This window comes from Microchirus variegatus (genome assembly GCF_963457635.1).
Source record: "Microchirus variegatus genome assembly, chromosome: 21".
Classification (NCBI taxonomy): Eukaryota; Metazoa; Chordata; class Actinopteri; order Pleuronectiformes; family Soleidae; genus Microchirus; species Microchirus variegatus.
Window position 1 is genome coordinate 9,566,833 of NC_139822.1, and position 18,434 is coordinate 9,585,266.

The 18,434-nt window shown below is 42.1% G+C and overlaps 2 protein-coding genes across 4 annotated transcripts in view; both read right to left on the minus strand.

The window, feature by feature from the left end:
• LOC310942586 (tripartite motif-containing protein 16-like) overlaps positions 1-18,434 on the minus strand; it is a gene marked incomplete at its 3' end in the record, with an annotated part of 323,438 nt that overhangs the window by 22,397 nt on the left and 282,607 nt on the right. The gene's annotated exons all lie outside the window — the stretch shown is intronic.
• On the minus strand, positions 1,067-17,923 carry LOC310942232 (WD repeat-containing protein 37). Of its 3 annotated transcripts, none has more exons than XM_083907569.1 (15): positions 17,792-17,923; positions 15,908-16,132; positions 14,388-14,484; positions 13,279-13,374; positions 12,486-12,550; positions 12,224-12,310; positions 7,262-7,397; positions 5,974-6,045; positions 5,814-5,858; positions 5,650-5,726; positions 5,306-5,546; positions 5,069-5,210; positions 4,845-4,979; positions 4,015-4,129; positions 1,067-3,912 (listed from the first exon to the last, which is right to left on the minus strand). In XM_083907569.1, the coding sequence occupies exons 2-15, from the start codon at positions 16,046-16,048 to the stop codon at positions 3,781-3,783; spliced, it is 1,581 nt and encodes a 526-aa protein (XP_083763695.1). In that variant the 5' UTR covers positions 16,049-16,132; positions 17,792-17,923; the 3' UTR covers positions 1,067-3,780. The 3 variants fall into 3 exon arrangements, with proteins under 3 accessions (XP_083763695.1, XP_083763694.1, XP_083763696.1); XM_083907568.1 differs by having other exon boundaries at positions 5,306-5,549; XM_083907570.1 differs by lacking the exon at positions 12,224-12,310.

Below are 18,434 nucleotides of genomic sequence, written 5' to 3' on the forward strand. Positions count from 1 at the left end.
TTACCGTTGTTGTTTTTTTGTCATTTTCCTCCCTTTTTATCACTTTAAACAATCAGTGCAATCACAAATATACTTTGAGGCTTTTATTTTGAAAGAGCCACGTCCTCTCTCTCCATATCCTGTCTTCATTTTTGTAAAAGTGTGTGTGTAGTTTATATTGACAAATAAAATCCACTTATTTGTGTACATTTCTGTGTTTTTGTCATCGATGGTGCATTCCATTTACATCGGAACTCGGAGCGACGTCACCTATGAGTTCCCCACGTTCCAGTTAATAAGTGTTGGAAAGTCGTGTTTTTCATGATTGATATATACAATAAGTGGCGGCCATCTTGTATGTTGTTGTCAGTGCAGATATTCTACTCCATTTGCTATAAAATATATGAATGTAATACACTTTCTCTCCAGAAGGGTGCAGCCATCTCTTAAGTAGTGATGTTATGAAAAGAAAGTTAGCTACCAACGTCAGAAACACTGTTGTCATAGTGTCGAGCGACATTAACTGCTAAGGTCAGAAACACTGTTGTCACAGTTTCAAGCGACATTAGCTGCTAACGTCAGAAACACTGTTGTCACAGTGTCGAGCGACATTAGCCGCTAACGTCAGAAACACTGTTGTCACAGTGTCGAGCGACATTAGCCGCTAACGTCAGAAACACTGTTGTCACAGTGTCGAGCGACATTAGCCGCTAACGTCAGAAACACTGTTGTCCAAGTTTCAAGCGACATTACCTGCTAACATCAAAACACTGTTGTCACAGTGTCGAGCAACATTAGCTGCTAACATCACAACATGGAGCTAAACTCATTATTAATCGCGACATTTCTGCGAGAAAACTTGACTTACTCTAGCCAGATAGCGTAGCATTATTGACAATAGGAGTAATAAAAAGTGATTTTTAATGATTGATATATACTGTCAGTGGCGGCCATCTTGTTTGTTGTTGTCGGAAGTCGGAATTTCCCAAATCAAAGTTAGGAATGTGTAAAATCTCAAAAATGTCACTCAAAAAAAAACAACAACTCGACACGGAAACATTCAAACACTACAAATGTTTTTATTCCCATGTTTCACCTCTTCTCCTCGAGTCACTTCACAGATTAAATAATCCACACCCGCCTTTATTTATTTATTTTTTTAATCTGAGAGACGAGGCTGCGGCGTGACACGTAAACACGTAAAAACACGTAAAAACACCAAAGAGCCACGGTTTCACAAAGGCTTGGGTTCGAGATGGCTGATGTTACGTTTTTTTTTTTTTTTTACGCGATCACGTGACCGAGAGCGCGAAAAACTAGCGACAACGTAAAAATCTTCCCTAAAAACGAACATTCAGTTAAAACCGGTGAGTCCTGAAAGTGGCTCGTTGTAGGCAGACGACGAAGCCGAACGCGACTGAACTTAACGGAACTAAGAAAACGATAGATCGCACACGCGCGCGCTCGCTCACACACACACACACACACACACACACACACACGCTACAACGTAAATGATACTTTTGACGAAAATTAATCTGCGATTAAACGTCTACTCTGCGTTCATGAACGCTAAAAAGTTAAAACGTTACAGGTTTTTTTTTAGACTTCGTACGACAGATTTCGTCAAAGTAACGATGTGCAGGACGACGACGTCGCAAACGTTAGAAAAAGTGAATAATAAAACAGCTGCGCGTGAAATGTGCCGTGTGTTTTCGTATATATTTTTCGATTTATATCATACGACGGTAAAGGTTAGAGTCGGAGAACGTTCGTCGAAAAGTCGTAAAAGTCAACGTAAAACGACCAATCAGCGTTAAAGTTCTTTCGACGTAGTGATGTTGGGAAATCGTGGGAAGTGCAGGACTGTTGAGGACGGACAAAGTTGGACATTACGCTGGAAATTACGTAAACGTAGTTAGCTTAGCTTAGCATTAGCGCCAGGTCAGAAGTCGCATCTTGAACTGAATGCACCAAAGAAAGTAACCACTCACTGTCCCACACCAAAAGTCCTCAGTTACGCTATGAGCAAAGTTAGCTTAGCTTTAGCCTTGGGTAAAAGACGTCATATCTTGAGAAAACCGCTCACTCTCGCACAACCAAGTCCTCAGAGGAAGGAAGAGGGCGGGACAGGAAGTGAGTGAAGAAGTTGGACGTCTTGAGAAACAATGCAGTTAGCTTAGCATTATCTCCGGGTAAGTATACGCCGCTCAGGTAACCTTTTAACCACTTGAAAAAAAATGGCCTCACGTTGCAACGTTTGCGCTTATTCGTACGACATCTGCGTACGTCGGAAGAACGTCGGCGCCGAGTGACTTCAGCGATCGCTCCAAATATTTAAACCGAAAAATCGGCTTTTCTGTTGCTAGGCTGAAAAAGCAGATCTAAAGCTAAACAAAAGACACACTCATGTTTATTCATCGCAAACGAAGTAGCTAGCCTTTGTCGTGAATGCACGCCGCGTACGTTACGTTAATACATTTGTATCACACACACACACACACACACACACACACACACCTCTCCCTTGCACTTGAATGCAGCTTTGGCTGAGTGTTTTAACGGCAGTGGCAGAGCAGGTGACAGTGAACGCATCATGAGAACCACGACAGACAGAGTCCACGCAAACTACTTTCAGCTTCTAAATCACTAAAGGGCTTTGCGATAAACTAATCTAATCTAATACGTTTTTATTTTATTATTATTATTAGTATTAGTAACAATTAAAGGAATACTTCAGGAATACTTTTTAAAATCGAAATTCAAAAAGAAAAAACCTGAACTATCCCTTTAATGATTGGTAGAACACAGTGAAGAAGAGTTTTCTCAGGTCAAATATGACGCAAGTTTCCCTCTCTTTTTTTGCGTTTTAGAGAAATGAGATTGAATTATTTACAAGATCAAAGTGACTTTTGTGTATTTTTTTTCTTTTAAACCACAAATGAATTAAAAGCAGGTTATTTTCTCAAGAAAAAACTAAATTGAACAATTTCTTCTCGGAATTCCGAATTTCTTTCTGAATTTCTGAATTTAATCTCATAATTCCGACTTTCTGAATATAATTTCATAATTCCAACTTTTTTTCCTCAGAATTCCAAGTTTTTGATTTAATCTCAGAATTCCATCTTTTCTCAAAATTCTGACTTTAATCTCTTCTCAGAATTCCGACATGTGGCACATCTAACACTCTTTTTAACAACGTTTCCAAAAATATTTTGGCCCAAATGACCAACGGAGAAAGTGACGTCAGATTAACAGAAACAGCTACTTTTTAATAAAGGTGCATTAATCCCTTCTACGCTCCGAGAAGCAGAACGACAAACAAGAGCCGAGTATCGCAATTATTATTATTATTATCATTATTACAAGGAAAAACTGGCCAAAGAGGTTTTGTTCTTGACGCTTTGTTGACGATTTTCCAAAAAGAGGAAACTTAACGCAGAAGATGAACTGGGAAATTTCAGATTAAAAGCATCAGTCTGACCTTCTTTGTTTCTAAATAACGATGAATATCTTGTTAAACAGGCAGCTTTAAGCAGCACTAAATACTTCTTCCTCGTGCTCTGTGAATATCACCGGGTTGGGATTCAGAGCAGCGGTTCCCAAAGAGTGGGTCGCGGCCCACATGTGGGTCACGGGAGAGTCTACTTTGGGTCCGTTAAAGAAATTGAGATTGAGAGCGTCGAGCGTCAAACCGGACGACACGCGAGGGTTTCCGATGAACTGGTTAAAACTAAACATGAACTCTGGGTGGAGGAGGAGGAGGAGTCACCGTAGGAGGAGGAGGAGTCACTCCTCAGGTCACTTCTCCTGCAGCAGAGCAGGAATGTTGATGTTCCAGCCGATGGCCTGACGGTCGAAGCCGCAGGTGAAAAGGTTACAGGAGACGTTGTCTTCACACCAGACGGAGCAGCAGACCATCCTCCTGTGACCCTGAACGCACCACACACACACACACACTGTTACCATAGCACACACACACACTCAACACAGGCTCCGCCTCCAGCCCCGCCTCCTCCTCCTGCACACGCCCACCTGTCTGTTGCTGAGCGGGAGTCGAGCCAGTCGCACTCCGGACATGTCGAACAGCCGGACCTGCCGATTGTCGTGAGGAAGAGCGATGATTTTCTGGTTTGCCGACACGCTGATCCTGAAGAGGAAGTCACCGATTAAAACCACAGAGGAGGATGAATTCTGGGATTAAAGTCAGACTTCAGTTTGTGAAATTCTGACTTAAATCTCAGAATTTAATCTTTTTCCCCAGAATTCCGACTTTAGTCTTAGAATTCCGAATTTCTTATTAGAATTCAGACTTTTCTCTCCGAATTCCATCTTTCTGAAATGAATCTCAGAATTTCATTTTTCTGAATTCAACTTCTTAATTCCAATTTTTTTCTCAAAATCCTGACTTTTTTCTGAATCTAATCTCATAATTTCAATATTATGAATTTAATTTTATAATTCCAATTTAATTTCAGAATTCCAATTTTCTGAATTTAATCTCAGAATTCCGTCTTTTCTAAAAATTACCATTTTAATCTCTTTGCAGATTTACAACTTTAAGCTCAGAATTCCAATTTATTTTCTCAGAATTCCGACTTTCTGAATTTAATCTCAGAATTCCATCTTTTCTCAAAATTCCAATTTTAATCTCAGATTTCCAATTTTTATCTCTTCTCAGAATTCCAACTTTACTCTCAGAATTCCGACTTTTTTTTTCAAAATTCCGACTTTCTGAATTTAATTTCAGAATTCCGACTTTCTGAATTAAATTTTCAGAATTCCAATTTATTTACTCAGAATTCCGACTTTCTGAATTTAATCTCACAATTCCATCTTTTCTCAAAATTTACGGCTTTCCTGACCTGTTGACGGCAGAGTCGGTGCGGATGGTTGCTATCGGCGACCTCATGTTCTTCAGGTCCCACACTTTGACTGTGCGGTCGTCGCTCCCGGACACCACGTTGTCTCCCGACGTGAACACCGCCGACGTCACCGTCCTGCAAACGGCAACGTGGGATTAGTTTTATGAACTGATTAAGATTAAGGTGAAGGTTAAGATTGAGGTGAAGGCGAGCGTGGCACTGACTCTGTGTGTCCCTGGAACACGTTGACAGAGTGGATGGACGGGTCTCTGAAGTCCCACAGTCTGAAGGTGGTGTCTCTGGACGAGGTGACCACCAGACGTTGGGTCGGGTGCGTGCAGCAGTGCGTCAGCTCCTGGTCATGGCCTAAAACGCCAGGTAACGACACATAAGTCAGCGCTGAGTGGGCTATGAGCGCCCCCTGCAGCGAGAACCAGCCCGACACATGCAGGACATCGTACCGGTGAGCGAGTGCACGAGCTCCGACGTCTCCACGTCGTAGAGGTTAGCAGCTCGGTCCCAGGACGCTGTCACCACCTGTTTGCCGCCCACCAGCCAATCGGCAGCGATGACGACGCCCTGGTGGCTGCGCAGAGTCGTGGTGGCCACGCGGACGGACGGACAGTCGTTGGGACCCTCGACTTCACCGTCCGCTTCGTCTTTGTCGGAGAAGTCTACGTCGTCTTCGCAGGGCGTCTGCTGCTGCTGCAGAGAGACGGACACATATATACGAGGGGAGGAGTAACATCGCAGAGAAATAAACGGCGAGTAAAGAGAGTGAGCGTGCGGCGCCGTCGGTGCTTACGCTAACGTCGGCCACAGGCTGGGGAGTCGGCAGCTGCACCATGTACCTCCAGATGTGAGCCGTCTGGTCTCCAGACGCTGAGGACACGAGGGGACGGTTAGAGACAAACCAAACACAACTACCATGACAACACATTTGTGAAGACAACACTGTGGATCCAGTACCTGTCAGAGCCATCTGTTCTGTGGGGTGGAACTTGATGGAGTTGACTGTGGACATCAGTTCAGACCGTTATTTACTTCACATGACAACAGACACTGATATAGAGCGTTTGGAAATGACTGAATAATAAAAAACATGTGAAATCACAAACAGAAGTTTTACCTGATCCTTGATGTCCCAGATATTTGAGGAGACACTTCCCCGTCTCAATGCTCCACAGCATCGCAGTGTGGTCTGTGGACAACAGGAAAGTTAGCACTTTGTACAAACTCTCTGTGTAGCATGCTGTAGCTTGGTGTAGCATTGTGCAGTCTGGTATGGCTTGGTACAGTGTAGTTCAGCATTGTGTAAGTGTGGTGTAGCATGGCATAGCTTGTTGTAGTGTAGTTCAGCATGGTGTAGTGTGGTGTAACATGGTGTAGCTTGTTGTAGTGTAGTTTTGCATGATATCATGTGGTGTTGCATGGTATAGCTTGGTTGCGCATGGTATAGCTTGTTGTAGCGTGGTGTAGCATCATGTAGAGTGTGGTGTAGCATGTTGTAGCTTGGAATAGCATGGTTTCGCTTCATGTAGCGTGAGGAGTAGCATACTGTAGCTTGTTGTAGCATTGTGCAGTCTGGTATGGCATGGTACAGTGTAGTTCAACATGGAGTAGCATGGCATAGCATGGTATAGCTTGGTTTAGCTTGTTGAAGCGTGGTATAGCATGGTATAGTGTGGTGTAGCATGGTACATCTTGTTGAAGAGTAGTTCAGCATGGTATAATGCGGTGTGGCAGCTTGGGTGAGCATGGTATAGCTTGTTGTAGCACAGTTTAGCTTGGTTTAGCATCATGTAATGTGTGGTGTATCTTGGTGTAGCTTGTTGTAACATTGTGCAGTGTGGTATGCATGGTATGGCCTGGTTAAGCATGGTATAGCTCATTGTAGCATGGCATTATGCAGTGTAGCATGGTTTAGATTGGATGAGCATCATGTAGTGTGTGCTGTAGCTTGGTGTAGCATGGTTTAGCATGTTGTAGCTTGTTGTAACACTGTGCAGTGTGGTATGGCATGGTACAGTGCAGTTCGGCATGGTATAGCTTGGTTAAGCATGGTATAGCCCTTTGTAGCATGGTGCTATGCAGTGTAGCATGGTTTAGATTGGATTAGCATCATGTAGTATGTGGTGTAGCATGGTTTAGCATCATGTAGTGTGTGGTGTAGCATGCTTTAGCTTGGTGTAGCATTGTGGTATGGCATGGTACAGTGTAGTTCAGCGTGGTGTAGTATGGTGTAGCATGGTATATCACAGCGTATCATGGTTTAGCATGGTGTTGCGTGTCGTACTGTGGTTTAGCATGGCGTAACGCGGCGCAGCAATAACCAGAATGTGAAAAGCAGTAAAGCGTGAAGCACAAAGAGACGTTCAGGAACAAAGAAAGCGTGTGACGTTCGCGAAGCGCCGTACCTGCAGACGCCGTGCCCAGCACCACCGGCTGCGTCCTGGTGATGCCGAGGTCCCAGATGCCGTCTCTGTGGCCGACGTACTCCCTGACCAGCTGACACACCGCTCTGGACGTGGTGGCTTTGAAGCTGGACACAATCTGTCGCCGACGTTACAAGTCAAGTTAATGCACAGACGCGTAAAAACAACAACAAACAAAACACGGCCGTGGTCTTTAAGAGGACTCCTACACACTGTACGTCTCATCAGGTGTGTGTGTTACATACAAGTGAGAGATCGACAATATCTGGATACTATATTTTCTGACTTTTCTAACTCACTCTCCCACACCAAAGTCCATAGAGTAAATCAGTGATTTTAACATCACAGCACACAGGAGTTCACAGGAGTTGTTGATCCACTGCTGCCTCCATCACTAAGTTAAAAAGTCTTATTTTGTTAATTCGGCTTTTGAAATATTTAATTTAGACTTAACTCAGTGACACAAAGTGACCACACGAGGCAGCAGTCAACCAGCAGCTCCTGTATCCCAGTGAGCTAAAATCACTGGTTTTCTCTATGGGGTTTGGTGTGGGAAAATAAACAGTTGGAAGTTTACAGCAGCACATTCACAGTATGTCGTCACCTGAATGCAACACACAAAGGCTGTATATTAAAACATCAAATAAAGCCATAAATGATGATTTTGAGGCCTTGAATTGCTGTGATTTCACTTCTGCAGCTGTGTAGGAGCCCTGCTGTGGTGGGGGGGGGTAAAGCAGGGTCACTGAGGAGCTGCTCAGCAGGGGTTCTTGTATCATATGCCGGCCCGGGACTAATAAGAAGCTTTGGCAGTCAACAGAGTTATTTATTTATTTAAGTTATTTATTTAAATTCTGGGTTCAAGACCACGAACATCAGCGTTGGTGTCGTTTTAAAAAAAAAAAGTTTTATTCCGATTTTTTTCTGTTGTTTTTCTGAGCAAACGACTGCAGAGATCCACCAAACTGATGCTCTGTGTGCTTTTAAACAAACAATGACCGTCAACCCAGATCTGGCATCAACAGACACATTAAAGGGACAGTTCAGTGTTTTTTTGAAGCGTGTGGTTGTAAAAGATATTGACCCTTGACCCTGAAAAAGGGATTTTAGCCACTTAATCTAATACAACCCACATCAGTTTAAGTCTATGATGTCTTAATTACATGTTCAAGTCTTTGTTTCACTTTGAGACAGACTTTAACAACAGGAAACTGAAGTTTATAAACCACTCACTCTCCCTGCACCAAACCCCATAGAGAAAATCAGTGATTTTAACGTCACAGCACACAAGAGTTCACAGGAGTTGTTGATCCACTGCTGCCTCCATCACTAACTTACAATGACTGATTTTATGAAATTCGGCTTTCAAAATTCTGCATTTCGATTTATTTTAGCTACACAAAGTGACCACACGAGGCAGCAGTAGACCAGAAGCTCCTGTGTCCCTGTGAGCTAAAATCACTGATTTTCTCAATGGGGTTTGGTGTGGGAGAGAAACGTCAGTTTCTCTGTCTCGTATGTTTGAATTTTTAGTTTAAATGCATTAGCAAACTTCTTTATTAAGTGGCTGAAATCTATTTTTCACCTCATACAACCACACGCAACACAAAAGCCCTGAAAAGATCACTTTATGTATGAATACTGCATGTGCCAGGATCACTGTCAGTGCAAAAAACCGCAAGTAAGAAAGAAAGAAAGAAAGAAACTGGACTGGAAGAGGAGGCAAAAAAAAAAAGAGTCATAAATCAAAGAAGATTAATGAATCATCAGTGGTATCAGGTTGTGGTCGAGGCGTTTACATTAAAGATGGGGATGATACAGACTGGACTCTTGGTTCGTTTTGGACAGAGGCCGCTAAATAAATTCCAACTGAAAGGAAGCGGGAGAGCAGAGAGAGAGAGAGAGAGCGGTCGTCATTCATCTGAAGATAAAAAATAAACAACGTCGAGGGGGAGAAGACACCTTTGTATCTGTGTAAAAAAACATATCACATCCATAAATGATAGGGAAATCAAAATAATCAAAGATGATGGAATGATGAAGAGTTTTGTGTGTTGGTTGTTAAAAAAGCAGCGCAGCAGATTCTCTCAAGTCTGATTTATACTCGGCCGACTCTGCACGTCACGTTTAGCGTTAAATCTGTCGCGTTTCTAACGACGTCTCTTTTCGTTTCTGATCCAAACGATGTCAACGTCAACGCTGCTCAAGTCTGTCAAGTTAACCGTTCGTCAGATGTTGTGAATAAAAACCACGGACAACTCGTATCTGAAGTTTGTCTGTAGAAAAATGACAATCCATTGAGCTGTCACTCCAAAACCCAGTAGCCAATCAGCAGGCAGCTATCCTAAGCCCCGCCCATGGAGCGAATCGTAAACGGAAAACCACAGCACAAAATATTGGTATAGCTTGGTTTAGCTTGTTGTAGCGTGGTCCAGCATGGTATAGTGTGGTGTAGCATGGTATAGCTTGTTGTAGCACGGTTTAGCATAGTATAGCTTGGTTTAGCATGATGTAGTGTGTGGTGCAGCTTGGTTTAGCATCATGTAGCATGTGGTGTAGCATGCTGTAGCTTTTTGTAGCATTGTGCAGTGTGGTATGGCATTGTATAGCTTCTTTAAGCCTGTTGTAGCATGGCACAGCTTGGTTTAGCTTGTTGTAGCGTGGTATAGCTTGCTTTAGCTTGTTGTAGCGTGGTGTAGCATGGTATAGTGTGGTGTAGTATGGTACAGCTTGTTGTAGCATAGTTTAGCATGGTATAGCTTGGTTTAGCATCATGTAGTGTGTGGTGTAGCTTGGTGTAACTTGTTGTAGCATTGTGCAGTGTGGTATGACATGGTTTAGCTTGTTGTAGCATGGTATAGCTTTGTTTAGCTTATGGTATCGTGGTGCAGCATGGTACAGCTTGTTGTAGCATTGTCTAGCATGGTATAGCTTGGTTTAGCATCATGTAGTGTGTGGTGTAGCTTGGTGTAGCATGGTTTAGCATCATGTAGCGTGTGGTGTAGCTTGTAGAAAAACCACAGCGCAAAATATTGACACAAATGGTCCGATGTCAGACACGTGAAGATGAAACATCTCGCAAGAAAGAAATCAGGTGTTGAGCAGGACTTTTATCGTCAAAAATCCGTGTATAAATCAGGCTTCAGAATCTGGGAATTAACTGCTACGTAAAAATCGTACAACGTATAACAGCGTAGCGCTGTTTGTGTGTGATGACGATGACGTTTGTCTCTTGTCTCGCGTCGGATCCGCAAAAAAGCTCTTCCTTGAACTACGAAGCGAGGGCAAAATAAGCTTTGAGAAGCAGTCGGAGCTAAGTCTGAATCAAGCTAACAAAAACCCAGCTTTTATTATTATTGGATGCTCTACAGTTCACTCAGCTTCAGTGTGCAGTCTGCCTCAGCCACGTCAACATTTAGCTTCAGAGATTTGGTCTGCAGGTTTCACGTCTACATGTTATTTGGAAATTATTGTCGTTTTTGGGGTAAACATAATGGCCTTTAAAGGGTAAAAAAAATATATATATATATATTATAAATATTTACAAGTATATTTCATGGTTGAAGTAGTTTTAAAAGATTGAGTTTTTGGGAAGGTGACGTTTTTTGCCACAAGGACCAAATTAGTGAGTTTTTTAAAGATACTACATTTCTGTCCTGGTTTTTCCTCATTTTAAAGCACATTAAAGCTAAATTTGAAGTACTGGCCAATCTGGATTATAATCCCCGACTGTCCAAACACTTAAAGCCTGGTGTGTATCTTATAAAACGGCTAAATGCGACGCGACGATCAGACCACACACTGTGTTGTGAAGAAGCACCTGCTCTACGGCAGCAAACAAACGTTCCTCCCTTTTAATCGTGTCATTAATTAAGGCCAAAATAAAAGGTATTTGGAGGAGGTGGGCGGGGGGGGGGGGTCAGATTAAGTGCTTCAGCTTAAAAAAAAAACAAGTGTACCAAGTGTTATGAGTGAGCGCTGACAGGAGGTTAAAAAAAATCCAAAACTTTGACGTAACGGGAGAAACTGAATTTTTTTAAAAAAAAAAAAGGGCTGTTAGTGAGATAAGGTTTGTGTTTTGTTTTTATTATCTCACACAGAAAGTGAGGCGACGTCCACACTTCTACACCGTTTTCATTTCACAGCAACACAAAACATCCAGGCGAGCGTCGACGTCTTCATCTCACAGCGGGAAAACTGAGGTTTGTAAAGCACTCACTCTCCTGCACCAAAGTCCATGGGTCTATGTTTTTTTTTTTCAATTGTCACTTAAATTACTAATTTAATAAAAGTCTACACCAGCTTAAGTCTAAAATATCTTGAGAAAACTGCTTTAAACTGATGTTTATAAACCACTCACTCTCCCACACCAAAGCCCATAGAGAAAATCAGTGATTTTAACATCACAGCACACAGGAGTTCACAGGAGTTGTTGATCCACTGCTGCCTCCATCACTAACTTACAATGACTGATTTTGTCAAATTCGGCTTTCAAAATTCTGCATTTCAATTTATTTTAGTGTCACAAAGTGACCACACGAGGCAGCAGAGGACCAGCGGCTCCTGTATCCACACGAGTTAAAATCACTGATTTTCTCTATGGGGTTTGGTGTGGGCGAGTGAGTGCTTTACAAACTTCGGTTTCCTGTTATAAAGTCAGCCTAACAGTGAAAATAAAGACGTAAACGTGTTCGTAAAGATATCGCAGACTTAAACTGACATGTATTAAGTAGCTTAAACGAGTTTTGCTAAAGAAACTGCGCAGTCGTGTGGACGTGGCCTTAAAAAATAAATAAATAACAAAATGAAAAAAATAATCCCAATAATCTCCTACATTTGAATGACCAAGTCTCTCGGGGAGGGAGGCTCGACGCCGCGGCCGACGCCCTGTTCATGCATAATTGGCACACAAGTGGTTGAGAAATCATCAGTGGAAACATTTACCCATGAGTCTCCGCCCCACAACTCCCAACCGCTTACGCTGAAGTTGCGGGATCCGGTGACTCTGGCGTGGCAAGAGTTTGAACGCGGCTACGAGCAGAGACAAGGTGAGACAACAACGTTCACTGCTTTCCTTTCAAATGTTTCATGTTAACACACACACACACACACACACGTTAATCCTGTCACATTAGCGTCGCTCTGAGACGGACGTAGCTAACACATTTTCACTCGTACGACGGGAAACACGACGTCAAACGTTTACCTTGCTCGTCGACGCTTTGTACGTCGTCTTCAGTTTCTGTGACAGCTGACTTGTGCTGTGACTCGCTGGGGAAAAAAAAAGAAAAAAAGGACAAATTAAGATTACGTTTCAGCATATCGCTATTTAGAGTGCCTGCTCTGCCATTTCCACAAACACACGAATGGGAAAACGGTCGAAAAACGACGATTGGAACGCAGCCCGGTTTGGAGCGCCGCGGTGTCGTTGTACGTTAGCGCAGAGACGTGGTTGACACTTTAAACGAATCGCGAGACTTCAGACTTTTCTCACTTTAAGTCAAAGTTTCGATACATGTCACGGTTTTTAAACAATCGCAGTTTAAGTTTCGTACTTTTTTTTCAGGACGTTTGGGTGGCACGCGATGAAAATGATGACAAAAATCTCAACACAAACTCGTCTCCCGCCCACAATTTAGAACCCACACGGACGGTTTTGACATCAAAACGTTGCCGTGGTCGTCGTCTAACCCCGTGCGTCGTTTTCATTTCCATATCACTTACAGTTTTTCATAAAATCACATAAAAGCGCAGAGAGTTTCCGCTCAAACCTCCCATTGACTCCCATGTTAAAAATTCTTAAAAATGAAGACGAGGGTGATTTAAAACTCTAATTTCTCAATCAATTCACACCAGTTTTTTTTCACAAATGTAAACTCGGAAGTTCCCGAAAGCCTCCTGACGCTAACAAACCAAACGTTCACTCTCTATCGTAAACCGTTCATGAAATACGACAACTTTAAAAACACGTCGCTTTCTCTTGTTTTTCATGAACTCACCTTTGGTCTTCAGCGCTCCTTTGGCTAAATCCGCTCCGTCCACAGTTTGTCCATCTCCGGTCAGACGGTCGTTCAGCGTTTCGATTTCTCTGCGTACTGTAAAATACGTAAAAAAAACAAAAACTTCAGTTTTCCACTCTCGCTCGCTCACGTCAAAATCTCTGAGCAACGTCTGCTGCGAACGTCGCGATAAGAAGTCGCGTTTGTGTGATTAATAAGAAACAGTTAAGGCCTTTGAAGCGGTCAAAGCTCGTTTTTTTAGGGCTAACATTTAAGGTAAACGTAACTTTACGTTGTATTTTGAGACAAACTACAACATTTATAAAACCTTTTAATCGATTTGACAAATTAAGGGGGCAGGATTCCCTTAAGTTTCCCCGTTAACTGCAAATCTGGATGCTAACTTTGTTATTTGCGACATGTAAAATCGTTCTCCGCAGCAGAACGACGCAAGGTTTATCCGCTGAAAGTTGACAAAATGTCGTAAAACGCTGAACGTCTGGATTAACGCCACGTCTAACGGCAGTCTCCGCTAGGGACGGGGCCGATCCGATCCAGTATCGGTATCGGGTTTCCGATACAGACGTAATTCACGGATCTGTAATTTCCGATCCAACTGTAGAGATTTCGGATCCGATCCCTCTGCTAGCTGGCTGCAAAAAGTGGAATGGATTTCCCGAACGGAGCCATGTCTCAATGAGAGTAATGATGCGCGATCCGTTCAGGAAATCCATTCCACAGTTTACAGCAAGCTAGCATAGCTTGGCGAACGTACTTCCAACCATCATACTTGCCTGTAAGGAGTTTATTAGAGACTTATATAAAATCAACAATAATAATGATAGTAATATTAAAGCAAACAGAGACTCCATATCGGAATAGTGTCGGGATCGGCAGATATTCAAATTCAGGTATCGGATCGGATCGGAAAAAAGTGGATCGGTGCATAGCTAATCTCTGACTTTTCCGATAAATGCGCCACAGTTTTTGCACCATTGCAAAAGCGTGGTAATTTGAAGACCCGGCACCAGAATGTGCAAAATAGTGTGATTATTTGCCATTTTCTCGCCGTTTGTTTGCAAATTTTCCATCGTATGTCAGCGACTTACGTTCCAGGTTTTCAATGTAGAGGTTTTCAAACTCCCGCTCGATCTGCGTGAACAGGTCGAGCAGATTGTTCCTCAGAGGCAGAGGCAGTTTGGAATCCTGCAGAGACAGAAAGTTCATGGATTAAAAGTCAGATTACTCCGAAATACTTTTTTCCTGAGGGATATTCCTCCTTTACGCCATTAATCCCGCGAGATTAGGCCGTGTGAGAGATCGCTGAACCAACCTGAAAACACCAGGACTGACCCTCAGGATGTTAGTTATTATTTCCTTTTTGACCTTCACTGAACCATCGACCTCCTGTTTGGTCAAAAACTAGCAATAACACGATAATCTGGGACACTTTTCTTGCTTTTTGTCCACAAACCTCACAAATAATCCACTTTTAATGATTTCTCTGGGTTAGGGTTAGGGAGCACAGAAACCACACAGTATTCACATTTAAGAAGCTGAAAAGTGGAAAAACTTCTAGTATAATAAGTATAGACGGATGTACGAGCGCGATTTTGGCAGGAAAAGCAACAAAACATGGAACAAATGTCTTTAACTACCCACGAGGGAAAACTAGTGACTAATCAAACCTTAACTCAACACAACTGAAGCTGTGTCTCAAACTACATCTGGGATTAACACTAACGCCTGACACTTACCTCCACTTTCAAGAAAGACTCCAGATTATCAGACGACTGTGACCCAACAAAAAAAAAGTACCAGAGTGAGAAATAAGTCTTCAACTAAACACTAAAATCACATCTTTGCTTCTTAATCTTGTCATTAAAGAGACTTTTCACACAGGAAAGTGAAGTTTGTAATCTCACTCACTCTCCCTGCACCAAAGCCCATAGAGAAAACCAGTGATTTTGACATCACAGAGACACAGGGGTTCACAGAAGATGTTGATCCACTGCTGCCTCCATCACTAACTTACTATGTCTTATTTTGTAAAATTCAAAATACATTTAAAGTTATTAATTACAATGTATTTTAATGACACAAAGTGACCACACGAGGCAGCAGTAGACCAGCAGCTCCTGTGTCCCCGTGAGCTAAAATCACTGGTTTTCTCTATGGGCTTTGGTGTGGGAGAGTGAGTGGTTTACAAACTTCTGTCTAACAGTGAAATAAAGACGTGATCATGTGACGCAGATATCGTAGACTTAAGATGGCGTCGATTTTATCACGTAAATATTGGATTAAGTGGCTAAAAGTTAGCGTTTGGTCCATAAAGTGGCAGAAAACGTTGAGAAATGTGTCGATCAAACGGTGGAAATGATGATGTTTCTCAAATGTCTCATGTTTAAGACGCTGAATCACTGAAAATGAACGTGGTAATCAATGAATTGATGATCGATCGCCGTGCTACACCTGAGGACCAGGTGAGTTCACGAATCCGGCAGTTTGACATTCGTGCAGTAATCTGCACCAGGTTAATCCTGCCGTGACACAAACAGACGGGTGGGCGCGTTCAAAGTAATTGGCTTAGATTTACGTCACACACACACACACACACACACACACACACCTGTCCCTCCAGCATGTCTCTCTGCAGGTTGGACCTCTCCTGCTCAGTGCTGTTGGTCCTGCGGATGGACAGACTGTGAGACTTCCTCTTCTGCTTGGCCTGACGGGCGGCAGCGCCGCTGCTCCCGCTCTCCGCCGGCATCCCTCCTCCTCCTGCTGCTCCTCCTCCTGCTGCTCCTCCTGCTCCTCCTCCTTCACCTGGTGCAACAACAGCTCACTGTGGAAACTACGGTGTGAGAAGGTCAAGTGAGGGTCAGGAGAACAAATCCTGGCTGCAGTTAATCCTCTGGAAAACACACGCGTGCGCGATAAACAGCTCCACCCAGTGGACAGAGCTGAAACGACAGCAGAACCAAAGACGTTTTTTCCATCATTCAGCTCTGGCTCGACTTTTAACTTCCTGCTCTGACGAGGTTCAGCTGAGACGATACTAAAATGTGACGTCAACAGCCTGAAGGTCTCTGATTGGTCAGAGAGTGACGTCACTGAAGAGTCATGAGCGTGACGTCAAAGACGACAATATCCGATTAATGTGAAAAAGACTGAAAAATACTATTTGTAGTTCCAAAATCTACTTATAATCTAATTATAGTTCCAATTTATCATCTATTTATAGTTCCAAAATCTACTTATAATCTACCTATAGTTCCAAAATCTATTTATAATCTACTATTATTGCAATTTATAATATATTTATAGTTCCAAAATCTATTTATAATCGACTTATAATGCAATTTATAATCTATTTATAGTTCCAAAATTTATTTATAATCGACTTATAATGCAATTTATAATCTATTTATAGTTCCAAAATATATTAATAATCTACTTATAGTTCCAATATATAATCTATTTATAGTAACAAAATCTACATATAATCTACCTATAGTTCCAAAATCGATTTATAGTCTACTTATAGTTCCAATTTATAATCTATTTATAGTTCCAAAATCTATTTATAATCTACTTAAAATTCTAAAAGCTACTAATAGTTACAAAACCTACTTTTAATCTACTAATAGTTCCAAAATCTATTTACAATCTACTTATAATTTCAAAAGCGTAATTGTTTCAGCGTTTTAAAGCAGTATTATTACAATATTGTCCTTCAGATAATAAAATGTTTTGTTTAGACACTCAAATACATTTCAAACTCCAATAAAATTAAAATTACACCAAACACCAAATTACAAATCACCAAAGTGAATTGGTCCATAAAACGGTAAAGAAGGTAAACATGTATTTGTTTAATAAATCTAAAAAATATACTATTAAAAAAGTCTGCGATTAACTTAGTCGTTGATAATGAATTAATTGTCTCATCGGTCATTGATAATTTGACATTTATCGCGATAATTAGCGATATATCGGCTGATTTAAACCGCTTCCATGTGCATCGACATCCTGCTGTCATTCACTCAGCGGCCACTTTATTAGGTACACATCGCTGCTCACAAAGTGGCCCGTGGAGCGTTTAAAGACAGCTGTTTTTGGCCTCGACATGGCACAAAATGCCTGTTAATTCGTAAGTATGGACATAAATCCACTAAAATTTTCTGTTCTGTGTGAATAAAGACATAAATGTTTAAATAAAAACAGCTGTGTTCATCCGTCACTCACCGTTATTTCCTCCGACGCTGACGTTAATTTACGAAAAAAAAATACATTTAAGCTCCGTTATTTTTACCGCAAACGTTCACTTCGCTTAAAGTAAAAATAGTTAAGTATTTAAATGTGTTTAAATGTTAGCGTCAACATTTTTAGAGCCGAGAAAAACACAGCGCGGCGTTAAGCTAACGCCGTCACCGTTAGCTGCAGGTAGCAGGACATGCTAACAGGCTAACAGGTTAAAAACAACCTGCCCACGCGCGACAGACCCACTCACCACACAGTCCACTGGCACCGGCTTCTACTCCGCGGTTCCGCGGGGAGTGTCGTCGTCTCCCAGCGGCATCTCCTGCAGAAACACGGGCTTGTTTTTCCGCTTCACGATCCCACAATCCCCCCTCCCGGTGACACTTGACGGAGCTCCGCTACGTGAGGAACGAGATAACGGAGCCAATTCCGGCCGCGGCCTTTCACAATAAGAGTCGGGCTGTCGCCAACCGAACCCCATTCAAAACACCGCAAGTTTCTTGTATCGTCTGTGTTTATAGCGTGACGGCGACAACTACACTCGAATTAAACATGATTTTACACGTAATTGGAACACTCTTTCGAATTCGGCACACTTTTACAAGCTATAGGACCTTCAATTAGGTAACAAAATGTGCCTAAAAAATCAGGGAAATAGCCTGACTAGTAGTATTTCTTTTAAAAATCACACCATCAGACATATACGGATGTTTCTCACACAGTAATGATATAAATATAGAGTTAAGCTTAAATTTTACTAAAATGTGATTGACCAGATTCATTACAAAATACACACAAACACACAATTAAGCATGCACTAGGGTGCTTCTCATTACTAAATACAAGCTGAATTAAACTTGTATTTCCTTGCAAGTATCTGACAGCAACAACGC

Excerpts from the sequence above, each read along its gene's own strand:
- LOC310942232 (XM_083907568.1), bottom strand. The coding sequence starts at position 16,048 with ATGCCGGCGGAGAGCGGGAGCAGCGGCGCTGCCGCCCGTCAGGCCAAG. Across the intron at positions 14,485-15,907 it reads GAGACATGCTGGAGGGACAG|GATTCCAAACTGCCTCTGCC; the intron begins GTGTGTGTGTGT and ends CTGTCTCTGCAG. Across the intron at positions 13,375-14,387 it reads CTACATTGAAAACCTGGAAC|TACGCAGAGAAATCGAAACG; the intron begins GTAAGTCGCTGA and ends CGTATTTTACAG.